Source organism: Salarias fasciatus, chromosome 10, assembly GCF_902148845.1.
Source record: "Salarias fasciatus chromosome 10, fSalaFa1.1, whole genome shotgun sequence".
In the NCBI taxonomy this organism is placed as follows: Eukaryota; Metazoa; Chordata; class Actinopteri; order Blenniiformes; family Blenniidae; genus Salarias; species Salarias fasciatus.
The window spans coordinates 13,486,162-13,499,278 of NC_043754.1; the positions used below are offsets into that span (position 1 = coordinate 13,486,162).

The window sequence follows — 13,117 nt, forward strand, 5'->3', positions numbered from 1 at the left end:
CTTCTCTTCTGTCCTCTCCCCTCCTCCCCCTCCTCCTCCTTCTCCTCCTCCTCCTCGTCTCCTCTGTGTTTTTACACTACCATAGAAGCTGTAGTCATACCTCACATTGTTGCAGAGGAAGGAAGGGCACGTCCTTGTCCTCAATAAACGGCTTTAGATAGAACAGGAACAGAAGGGGAGAGGCTATTATTTAGCCTAATGGAGCTGCGGCGTGTGACCTCTCGCATTTTCATTTCATTTCCAGCAAATATACAGAATAAAATGACAGAAAAATCTAAAACTATCATGATATTGAGCTACATAACCCGCAGACACAACATTAGACAGCGCGGAATGGTGTTTTGAATATGGGGTCATGTTTGGGTGGGGGATTTTAAGGAATCAAGGAGGAAATGAATCAATGCATTGCAGATTTAGCCCACTCACGTCTCTCCTTCCCCTGAATCTGTTATACAACACCACCATAATCACGTCTCTTGTCATGAAGCAGCCCCCCCCCCCCCCCCCCCCCCCCCCCAGGCTTCACGCACTTTATTGGAAAAACATGCGAGGTAAAACACAGATCACTGGAGCCGATGAGTCGGCTCTTTATGTAAATCAGGTCTGACATTGCCCTTGTGACCAAAAAAAGCCACCGCCACCCCCCTCACCTCTCCATCTCCACCCCCTCCTTCTCATACACACACACACACACACACACACACACACACACACACACACACACACACACACACACACACACACACACGCACACACACCTCATTCGCCATTTCTTCCCATTCATAAAAATCCCGGCATCGCGCCTGCGCAATGCTATTCGGAGTCCTCCCCATTCATAAAAATGTAACCTCCGCATTTCAGCCCTCCCGAGTCGTTCTGCCCTCCCATTCACAAAAGAGAGAGAGAGAGAGAGAGAGAGAGAGAGAGAGAGAGAGAGAGAGAGAGAGAGAGGGAGAGAGAGAGCGAGGGAGAGAGAGGAAAAAAAAGCTGAGGCATCTGCGCAGTACCGTCCCTTTCCTCTCCTCTACCCTCCCATTCATAAAAACTCACTTCCCTCCCCCTCGGTTGCAACATCATATCCAAAGCCCTGCGTCCACAACCGCAGTCGCCTTTTATGCACCAGCGAGTGTGGAGAAAAGCGCCGGAGAGCCACTCGTCTCTCCAAACGACGCTGCCCACTCTCATCGCCAACGTTTTGGACTTTACCTAACATTTGTGGAGCTACTCACTCTCTTGGACTGGACTAATCCTCTGCGCGCAAACGTCGTGCGCAAAGAAGAGATGAGAATTGTGTCCTGAAACCACGGTAAGTGACCGCCGCCGCTGCTGCTCGCTCCCTTTTTTTTCTTTCTCCCCCGACTTCTAGTCTTCGATTTGTGCCCAGCGAGTGTGTGACTGTACAAAAACCAACCGTTCAGTGCCCGTGCCGCTGCACACACTCGAAAAAAAACCTCCTGTAAACTGTTATTTTTGCAACAAGCTGTTTCCTCCGGGCGGTTGTTTGCGCTTTAAGTCAATATTTAACCACCGTTTTCGGACCAAACGTGAGGTAAAAGCGCACGGAAGGGGGGAAAGAGGAGCGCGAATCGCCGCGTTTTCCGAGAGCAGATAGCACTTTGTCTTTTATTTCCTTCTTTTTTTTCACAATCCCGTGTCTTTTTTGGGGGGGGGCTTATTTAAATTAAAAGCCTCTGTCACGAAACCAGCCTGCGTTCACGTTGCAGCCCGTGTGGTTTGGTTGCGCGAGTCTTTCTCGCTCTGCAGCGACCGCCTGCTTCTCACGTTGAGTCAGGTGTGGGTTTTTTTTTCTTTCTTATTTATTTATTGCCCATTAATCTATCTCATCTCGCCGCGATCGTGCAAAATGTTGCATTTTTTGATTGACATCGTCCACATTTACGCGTCAAACTCCGCACAAACTGTCAGCGATTAAAACTCTGCCCCTCACAGCTCGCATGCTGGGCACAGCTCACTTCTTTCTCCGCCATTATCTCCGTAATGGTGATAAAAGCGGCGGATAGACGGCCACAATGCCTATAAAAACACGCTATTTGAGTATGCCGAGCGGCCGCCTCCGGTTTTTATGACTCAGTCCATTCACATATTGAAGGGAGGGACGCGCACGCTCTTTGCACACACGCACTTGCACATGCATAGTTCCGGCTTGGAGCTCATAATGGTCTAGATTTGACGATCACAAGCGCTTGTGTCGGTGCCAGCAGTGTCGCAACAGGTTTCTCAACCAGGCTTTTTGCACATCCGATGGGGGGGATTAGACAAACATGAGCCGACGGTCAAGGAAAACAGTAGAATCTGACATGAAATAAATCATCTATCAGCAGGTAAATGCGTATAACAGGCGTTTGGATATTTCAGTTGTCTATTTCTTAATTATATTAGTGGAAAATAAGGCGTTATTGTGTCGGGGAAGAAGTCGATTTTGCTCAAAACGGTGGGTGAAAATATCAGTATGAGTGCGCAGTTTGTCGTCATCCATCATTTGGTCTTTTTGTAAAAGTAACTCGGGTCTGCCTACTGTCGAGCTTTCATTGATGACACCGACGAAGCCGTTTTCATTCAGTCCCAACACCAAGAGGGCGCATTGATTCATGCCTGCAACACCGAGGACAGCCAGCAGCTCCCATTCACAAAAACCTGCACTTCATAAAATCAGCCCCATTCACAAATTCTTAATTCAGTCCGTGTTTAAACACTGCGGGAGAAAACGCACAAAAAGAGAGATTTTATGCTTGATAGAATAAATTTCGTGATTTTACACTCAGTGTTCATTTTGTGGCTGCTAAACTTCCCTAGTTGGCAACTCTCTCATTTCTTTGCTTTGTTTTTGCATCTTTGAGTCTTTTGCATTCATGTCCTGCTCTCTGGTGCTCCCAGCTCTTTGGAAAGAAGGCAATGTGTGGCCAACTTCTATTGTTCTAATGTCAAAGTTAGAATGGAGGAGGTTTATGCTGATTATCCTGTTGGTATTTAGTTAAATTATTAATAATAATAGTGATTTGGAAACTTTATTTGAACACCACAGCAAATATTCTCATTGGAAAAAAATATATTTCTGCTGAGACACCACAAGGCTTTGGTTTATGCATCTATTAATATTTTTGGATACTATAAATGATGCATAACATATTGATTTTCCATGTCATCAGTGATTTGCTTTTGAAACTAAGCTTTGTTTGCTGATAATCATTTGATGAATTTTCCATTTAGAGAAAACCTCTTAGGCTATTCAGTTGAATCACACAAAAAATAAAGTGACAGTTTTGACCAAGAACTTGACTAGTCTTGTCAAAATAGAGGGAATTTCAGCCAACCTGTTTAATACAGATCACTTGTTTGTCAACTTTAGTTTTTTTTGTTTGTGTATTTTTTGTGAAAGATAAAACTATCAAAATGTTTTCTTTACTAAAGACTTTTATTGAATATAACCTGCTTGGTTTGTGGTTGAAAATAATACCTATATAATGAAAGGAAGGACTGAGAAAGGTGAAAGGGAACCAGTCTTAACTCTCTCTTTTGTATCTGTCTTTGCAGTATTGCTAAATGCTGCTTTAGAGTGAAGACGTGCAAGGCACCGGCCTACACATGGAGTCCAGGGTTCCCCACCATATCCCCGGAGTGTCCTCCTCCCTCATATCACAGCCCCTGCTGGACAGTCGAGTGCCATACGGTCGTCTTCAGCACCCCCTCACCATCTACCCCATTGACCAGATAAAGTCTTCACATGTGGAGAACGACTACATTGACAGCCCCGCGGTTGTGTCTCAGCAGCCCCCGAGCCAGAAGTCTATGAATCGTAGGATCACCTGGCTAGGTCAGAATCAGGAAGCCTTTCTTGGGGCAAATCACAACCATCACCACAATCACCAACACCAGGCCCACCAGCAGGGCCGGTGCGAGCCCCACCCTCACCAAGACGCCACTACCCACCCTTGGATTTCCTTCAGTGGAAGACCCAGCTCGATCAGCAGCAGCAGTAGTACCTCATCTGATCAGAGGCTGCTGGACCACGCTGCACCCACCCCAACAGTGGACCACCACCCAAACCTGCATCCCCACCAGGGCCCTGTCAACACCGTCACAACCCGAACTCCGGGCTGCTTCTCTTCCTCTGAATCTAAAGTCCTCACTTCTTCTTCCTCTGCTTCCACCTGCTCCTCCTCCTCGAAGTCGCTAGACCTCAAGTCTGGAAAGTTGCCTGCAGGAGGCCTGTGCACCACTGGAGGTCAGCAAGGATTGGCGCTGATCCCTTCCTCCCCCGCTGAGAAGAAGCACCTCCTTCTCTGCGAGCACTGCGGGAAGTGCCGATGCACAGAGTGTACGCTCCCCCGAACCCTACCCTCTTGTTGGGTCTGCAACCAGGAGTGCCTGTGCTCTGCTCAGAGCCTGGTGGATACAGCCACCTGCATGTGCCTGGTCAAAGGGATCTTCTACCACTGCACCGAGGACGAGGACGACGAGGGCTCCTGCGCCGACAAGCCGTGCTCATGCTCGCAGGCCAACTGCTGCGCGCGCTGGTCCTTCATGGCCGCCCTTTCTGTTGTCCTGCCTTGCCTGGTCTGCTACCTACCAGCCATGGGTCTGGCCAAACTGGGACAGAAGTGTTATGACAATGTTAGCAGGCCTGGCTGCCGCTGCAAGAACTCGCAGGGCGGAACAAGTGTCCCGGTGTGTAAAAACGGAGGCATGGAAGCAAAATCTGGGACGCTAGAGAAACAGCAGCAAGGGTCATGATACTGGACCAAAGTGGCTGGCAGTGACCTTGCTAAAAACTGGACAAGACCACACCGTACTTGCTCGCTCTCTATGGATAGGACAATCCAACACCAACCCATTAAACTATCCCATTAATCTGCTGGAAGATGACTTATGTAAAACAAAGGTACTTAAATGGCTTCTTGACTAATATTTGATAGGATGGATGATCAAAAAGGGCCTTATCTGAGAGAGTTGGCTAGTAAGAATGGCTGACAGGCCCTGAGATGTTATTTTTTTTCTTTCTTTCTTTTTTTGTAAGAGTGACAAGTGAAAAAGAAAGCAAATTGTAGGACTGGCTGTTTGTATTTTGTGAAGATGGCTGAAGGCACAAAGTCATTGTACCTCTTCTGCTGCTCAATATTCCTCAGCTAATTTTGTAACGCTAACTAACCAGAAGCTGGTGAAGGATCGCCAGAGCACGTGAAAATCACTGATGGAGATAAATATCTGTACACACCCCTCCCATCCCCAAAAGCACAGCCCAGTATCAAACATGAAAACAAGTGATTATCTATTCTGTGGCTTTATGATAGACCAGTGAAAGAGTAAAACCGCCACTTAGTCACTCACTCTCTCCACTATTATGATGATCACCGTCTTTGAGTGTTGCCATTTTTCTCTTATACCTTGAAGATGCTAGCTTGGTATTGCTAACATTTTATCTCCAAGTTTTTATCTCCACGGAGGTGCTGTAAAAAAATAAAAATAAAATAAAATTTTTAGACTTTAAAACGATAGTAATTTCCCATAGCTCTCACTCTGTATTGTGCGTGAGCAGTTGTGCCGCAAGTGATAGATAATCACTTCGCAATGTGTTTTTTTCTATTTTTGGTGGCGAAACCGACACATTGGAAAACATCTGAATGCAGTTCACCAATCACCTCAGACGTGTTGCATGTCATGACCTGCATGCTCTAGTCTACCGGTCACCCACCGTGCTAAAAGTTGATTTGTAGTAGAAAAATTTGTTTAAAAAAGAAAAACAACAACAAAAAAAAAGACAGTACACCCAACCTTCTCAGGGACTGTTACAGTAATCCTCTTAAACTTGGCCTACCGTGTGTTAATTTCTAAATTGCCTAGGAGCCTGGTGTACTTCCTCTTTGCACAAGAAATGCAAAGAAACAGTTAGGGGCAAAAAAAAAAAAAAAACAAGGCAATAGTGAATATTTAAAACAAGTAAGCTAAGATGGAGAAAGAAACTGGCCAGAAAAATAATGTTTCCAGGAGGAGAGGGGATGCAAGTGATAGAGAGCGAAGAGGAGGAGAGAAGGCATCGCAAAGTTGTCGTTGTGCTTGTATCCAGTCAGCCTTTGTCAAAATCAAACCTGCCACTTGCACAACCTTTTTAGGAAGACGCAAACCCCTTAAAGGATGTACTAAAGCACAGTATTAACCACCTCAGCTATCTCACATTACATTGGCGTGCGCTACATTTAGTCCGCACACCCCAGCCCCCCCTACACACACACACACACAGACAGAAACACACACATACATACACACACGTGTCTTTATTGAATTCAAATCATTATGCTGCATAGCTGTGTAAGTCAGATAGTCTCTCCTTTATCCTTAAAGTCTATTTTTGTGGTTTGCATGACGTTCTTAGGACTTTGCCAAAGGAAGCTGTTATACAGTAGCATGTTTTTCGCAGTCTGAGTGATCACAGTTGTTTATGCACTCTTGCCAAATGAAGTTGACGGCAGTTGGTCGTTAAGAGGCGTGCTGCTCTTTAATACAGATGGCCGTTTCCGTTTGGCAATAAAGGCACGCCGTCTTTGTTGCTCCATCACACATGCGCACACACACGCGCACACACACACACACACGCACACACACACACATGCACATGCAGACCTCTCTTTCACTTTGGACCCTTAACTTCCACATTAGGGTGCCTAACTTTGCTCATACTTGTATTTGTCTTGTTGCACAAAGCTGATATCACACAGTAAAAATAGGAAAGAAAATAACACATGGTCCTTAGTCTTGAATGTATGAGGCAATATTTTCAAAACCTAGCAATTCAGTCAGAGAGAAAGGTGCCAAAACTGAGAATGACTGTGTGACCGAGCAAGTGGCTCGGGAAGTGTAGATGGGCGGCAAAAATCACAAATGTTTTGACAATATATTTAGTAATAGAGCTATGCAGGTGAAATGTTATTTGCTGTAAATAGTTTCACAACATTTGTGTTCTTTAGAAGAGACTTTTAAATGTCCTTGAAAGATTGCATGGTACATTATAACTACAATTCAGTACAAAATATATAGAGAATATATTAGATATATATTTTGAGGGTAAGAATAAGATGTTTTTCGAGGTTGTGAGATAAAGGGAGAGGATCACGGTGAGAAGAAGGTTCTGGAAAGGGGTAACAAAAATGACAGGTCTTTCTATCACTAGCACTTGATTTAAAAAAAAAAAAAAAGTGTGCCCGGCAATAAAGTGGAAGAAGAAAAAAATTCCTGCTGTTTATGCTATCCATGGCTCATTAGCAGTCGAGAGGCTAAGCTAATTCCCTGGTTCCTCTCAGAGTCCTAAAGACTGTGGTCTCATTGAATCCACACAGGGAACACAATCTGCCCCTATCAACCAATTTCCTGCTGTTACTGCTCAGTGTCTCAGCTCGCTCTCTCTCTCTCTCTCTCTCTCTCTCTCTCTCTCTCTCTCTCTCTCTCTCTCTCTCTCTCCTCCCCCCGTTTTATTTTCTCTCTCTTTTTTTTTTTGCTTTTTTTTTGCTTTTCTTCCTTCCTCTCTTCCCTCCTTCCTGCCAGAGAAATTGTCCAACAAACACCCCTGGCCTTCCTTGATTGACAAACACAGCTGCTGTGCATAAACTTGTCATACCACAGAGACTGGGAAGGGGGAGGGAGGAGGGATTGGGGGGGAGGGAGGAGGGATTGGGGGGGAGGGGGGAGGGGGGCATGTCGGTCTCTCTTTCTCGCCAGTTCCCCCCCCCCCGTGTTTTTCCTCCGGAGTTGCATTATGTGCCATCTTTTTCACCAGTGGACCTCTTCTTTAAAAAGTTGCTGCCTTTCTTTTCTTTCTTTCTTTCTTTTCTTTCTTTTTTCCTCAACTCTTTCACTGCAAAAGTAATGCCATTTCCTTCATGTTAGCTTTATATGATCACACGCGCTCGCTCGCTCGCCTGCTCAAGATGTGGAGTAATCGCCAACAGTGACAACCCAAATATTCAAAACTCTCGCTCTCTCTCTATCTCTCTCTTTTTTTTTTTTTTTGATACAATGCTGTGATTTCTACACACTCGCGTTCCTGTATCTCTCAGTTGCAGGCAGAGATGGGTTTTTTTTCCTTTTCATCCCAAGCAAGAGGAACAGTCTCATACAGTTGGGTGACGCTACTCCATTCCTTTACACCTTTGCAATGTCAATGTTGGGGATTAAGAAACGAGATCTGTGCGTTTGTTTTGTTTAGATATAACAAAAATGAAAAAAATCTCATATAAAAGGTTCCCTTTATAGATATATTTATTTTGAAGTTCTATTTTATATAGTATTTATTTAGATGCCAACTTTTTGTTTGTGAAGAAAGCTTATGTCGAAATGGAATGTACATTGACAATGGAAATATATATTGTTAAATATACTTGGCTGTTGTGTCGTTTCTTTTTGTGTTTCCAAGCCGATAACACACACTGAATGTACTTCATACACAGAACACACACTTTATGACATGGTAAAGTTATTTAAATCTATGTCACTTATGATTAATATTTCCTTCTGATTAAAGTAAAGTTTACTGTACAAGACCAGTCATATAACAAAACCCTTTTGTAGACAGAAAATAAGTCTTCATCTGTTTTTGACTTCTTAGTAGCCCCTCAAATCCTTCATATGGGTGTATTTTAACTATTAATACCACTGTTGTAGAACATTTACAGGTTTTACTTTCTTCACGTCAACACTTCAAATTCCTGAGGTCCCCCCTTCCTGCGCGTGAATAAGCTGCTCTCTATAAATCACTGGCGGGGCGGTGAAGGCCAAATAAAGCCGTGTGAGCTTTAACAGAAAGAAAACATTACATAAGAGAGAGGAAATAATCCACAGGCTTCCTCTGGACGGCATAGCACCAGAAACAAACTAATCAAACAGTTGCTTTATATCAGGCCTCATGCTTGATGGTTTTCCTGTTTGTTTGTTTGTTTGCATGTGTGTGTGTGCATGCATGCGTGTGCATGTGTGGCTTACAGGTTAAACCGACTTCCCTCAACTTTATAGGGGTGGTCTGTTATGATCTGCATGTGTAACATTCCTTTCTCTGAAAAGCACCACCTTATGGAGGCACACACACACAAAAACTCGCACTGTCGTCACCCACAACCCCCCAGCCCACCTGTGCTGCTGTTACCCCGAGGCGTCCTCCCTCCTCTTCTGCACCCACCCACCCACCCCTAGTACAATCACCCACTATTCCCCTGCATACATTTGTTTCCTGGGTGTTTACCTGAGTGCACCTGGGAGAGCAGAGAAGGACGAAGAGAAGAGAAGAGAAGAGAAGAGAAGAGAAGAGAAGAGAAGAGAAGAGCTTGCCTGGCCTTCCAGTATCACATAAAGAGTGTGTTTCCGCTGCGAAAGCCCTGTAGGCGCTGCGGTGTCTGCTCCAACAGGTGAGATCAGAGACCAACCTGCCTGTTTACCTGCCGGTCTGTCAGCACCCACCTGGGATGGCACACACATACACACACACACACACACACACACACACACACACACACACACACACACACACACACACACACACACACACACACACACACACACACACAAACACCTGCATTTGACTTCCTCCACACCTACATTGTCATCTCCACCCCACTGGGCCACATACATATCATCAACACAGGAAGCTCCAGCATGGGCAGGTGGAGGAGAAACCATTTATTTGCAGCGAGCGTTACAGCAGGCTGGATTCACCGAGGCCCGGGTCAAAAGCTGCGCATGCAAATAACAGTTTGTGCAGGAGGTTTGGCCCGCTGTGTGAAGAGGTTGAGTTTTCCCACTGAGGGGAATGCAAGTGCACCAGCCAGGAAATAGATCTGTTTATTCTATATGTTATAAATATGATATGTTTGTTCATTTATTTATATTTATTTTTGCTCAACAGGATGTAGAACCCACTGTGGCAGGTTGTACTATGCAAGTCAGGGCTCTGTTTCATTTGCAGGTTTATTGTGCTGGTGTTGAGAATAAGGTCGTCACACCCAGCACGTAAACGCACACACACAAACACAGGCACACACACTGAACTAAACCATAACCTCAGTCTAACCTCAAAGCATGTCTTCACAGTCATATTTAATAATGTTCCTGACTGGATTTTTATCTCACCGAGGACGACAACTCCCCATAACGTAGGTCTATGAACAGATTTAAATCCCCACAACAGTAATAAATGCATGTCAGTATGTACAGACACTTGCATCCACTGGGAATTACCTGACAGATCCAGCAGTTCACAAATCCAAGTTTTACAGGGGAATAGCAACGTCCGAAGTCAGAACTGGGTGTTGACTCACAGCCGGGGTCATTTCATACTATAAAAGTGTGTCAGTGGCCCTCGGGCTACCTGCTCCATTTATAACACATGTGACATGGTGAGTAGGGCGGGTTGGACCATCGCTGGGTTTGACAGAAGTTGCGTTGCAATAACACACAACAAAAGGGATCATCAGGTGCAACATTCAAGCGACATAATCTCACTCGGCCCAGCCCACATTTGTCTTCTTATCTGCTGCGTTTTACAAACGACAAAAGCTCCAACTGCTAAGTCACCGTATCAGCGTAGCCAGATGTGACCCGAGATACCACTTAAAGAGGCAAGCCACCGCTTTTTCAGCATGAATCTGCATTTAGGTAACATATGTTAGACTAATGCTCTGAGGCCGAGGGGGAAAACCACATGCCAGTTTCCTGCAGTGAATGATGTTTCCCCTCAGCTGGTCTCTGAATCTCTTTGAGATTTTCAAGAAGCTCACTGTAATTTCGACTCTCCTGCACTTATGTGCTTCAAGTTAGCTCAAGTAAATCCCCCACAGTTTGCTGTTTAGATGACATATTGCAAAAGCCATTCTCACATCTGGTGTAGTGCTCAAGCAAACCCCCTCGCACCCCCTCACAACCCCTGGATACACACTCAGACACACATTTTCCTCCTTCCTTTCCTCTTACTCCCATCTCCCTCCCTCCCTTATAAAATAAGTCTATAAATGGAGACAGAAAGGTTGACTAAGTATGTTAAATCTGTCTTTGATAGAGTAAAACAGTAGATAAACAAAAGAAAAACAGCATTATGATGTCTTTTGTGTTGGATGGAATTGTTCCTCACTGAGATGATTCAAACCGACGGTCAAGGGAGATTTTTCTTTTAATCCTGACAATTGTGTTTTATTATGGAAATGCTTTCTCTGTGTGTTTAAGACAACTCTTAAAGACTCCACACAAAAAAAAAACAACTATTTTTAGCATTCATTTACTAACTCTGACAACTTGCACAATCTGACACAGATTCTATTGCTATGATTAGTTTTTATCTCCAGGTTACAGCAGCCCTGCAGCAGTATTTCCATCTGGAAAAGATACAACATTTTACTTATTTTAATCACGTCTAATGCATGATCCGTGGGGTTTGGCCATTCATCATATTACAAGCCATAAAAACAAATACAGTAAAAATATGACTTTTTCTGTCAAAACGTCTTGTAAGTCTGTAGAGATTCGTCCTTAAACCATGTATAAAATACAACTCAATATTATATGTACTTCAATATATATGCTACATGTACTTGAAGTGCAAGCTGTTCATGGTTTTATAATCAATGCCATAAAACAATAACACCACAGTTGATCTCTTGAACCACATTGTTATTTAACCACCGCTCTTTCAGAGATCTCCACACAGAAAGTCTTCAGATCACAACCTCATTTTCCTGATTCCCCAAAACATTACGGTGAAGCCAAACACTAACAAACACACCCACTTTCAGGAAGACACAGAGGCTGGATCCTTCAGAACAAAAACAATGAGCAGTGCTTTTCACTTTGCCGCAGAGTCTTGTTTTCATTTTCTTCTCTCAAGCATTTATGACAAAATCAACTATTAATAATTGAGTAAATAAATACAGTCAACGTTGATCAGTTTGACATCTTCATAAGTATGCTGATGACTCTTTCCTTACCTTGTTTATTGATGTAAGTGTGCTAAGCAAAAAAAAAAAAAAAAAGATATCTGTACAGGTATTCGCTCTCCAGGGACAATAACAAGCATGAATACTGCATGTGCAGTGAGTGGATGAGAGTAAATAGAGAAAAACAAGTGGAACTGTTTTTAAAAGTGCACAAATTTTTTTGCACATATTTTGATGCTCAATGCTCACTATCACTAAAAGATAAAGGCTCAAAATGCTGTAATCAAGTTGCCTTTCAATCCACTGACACAATTTGACAAAAAAAAAAAATATTTAGAAAATTCAAGATTGGCATGAGGAAAATGTTTCTGAACTCTGGAGACAGAATACTGCATGACACCACAGACTATATATGATCACAGCACAAATAACATTTGGGCCACAATCTTCTAATCTTGATTCAGTCATTCATTCTTTTACTCATTTTGCTTTTTCAGGTGATTTAGAGAGGTGTTTCCTCGGGACCCCATGCAGGTCTGCAGGAATGCACACTCACGGTGAGGAGGGCAGAACTGGCAAGTGCATTTCTTTTCCGAAAAGGAACCCCTGATATTAAGACTGCAAAGATCGTGTCGCACACACACACGCATACACACACACTGACAAACACACAGGATCTCCTCCTCTACCTCCTCCCCTCGCTCTCCATTCCCCTTCTCTCTTTCCCCTCAGGAATTCAAAAGTAAAATGAACCTAAGTGTGACAGGACGGCTTCAGCTGCAGGAAAAACACACATTTCAACACTCAGGAAGTGGCAGGGATAGCTTAGAGGAGAGGAATGGGACAGAGGGAGGAGGAGAACAGGGAGTAAAGGAGGAGTGGTTGTTCAAGCTTGTCTGACTTAATGTCCATCTGTCCGAAAATGGGCAATGAAAGCTCCAGTGTGCCTGGGCTACAGTGGTAAATATTAAATTAAAGACATCCTAAAGGTTTTTGGGAAGGTGGCCAGGCTTGACAGCAACTGTCAAACATCCAAATAGTTCTCAGTTCTTTGCGAAATATTTCCCAATTCACAATTTAAGTAATCCTCGAAGCCCAAAGAGGCAAAAGAGGGTAAAAAAAAAAAAAAAAAAAGACAGAAGGACGAGGAGAAAAGAGAGATTAGCCACGATTTTTCGTGCCACAGTTGCCTG

At 43.9% G+C, this 13,117-nt stretch overlaps 1 protein-coding gene across 1 annotated transcript; it reads left to right on the top strand.

Moving 5' to 3' along the window:
- The first annotated feature begins 1,064 nt into the window (after positions 1-1,064).
- Positions 1,065-7,234, top strand: spry4 (sprouty homolog 4 (Drosophila)). Its single transcript, XM_030100938.1, has 2 exons — positions 1,065-1,306; positions 3,553-7,234. The coding sequence occupies exon 2, from the start codon at positions 3,604-3,606 to the stop codon at positions 4,750-4,752; it is 1,149 nt and encodes a 382-aa protein (XP_029956798.1). The 5' UTR covers positions 1,065-1,306; positions 3,553-3,603; the 3' UTR covers positions 4,753-7,234.
- The last annotated feature ends 5,883 nt before the right edge of the window (positions 7,235-13,117 follow it).

Excerpts from the sequence above, each read along its gene's own strand:
- spry4 (XM_030100938.1), top strand. The coding sequence starts at position 3,604 with ATGGAGTCCAGGGTTCCCCACCATATCCCCGGAGTGTCCTCCTCCCTC.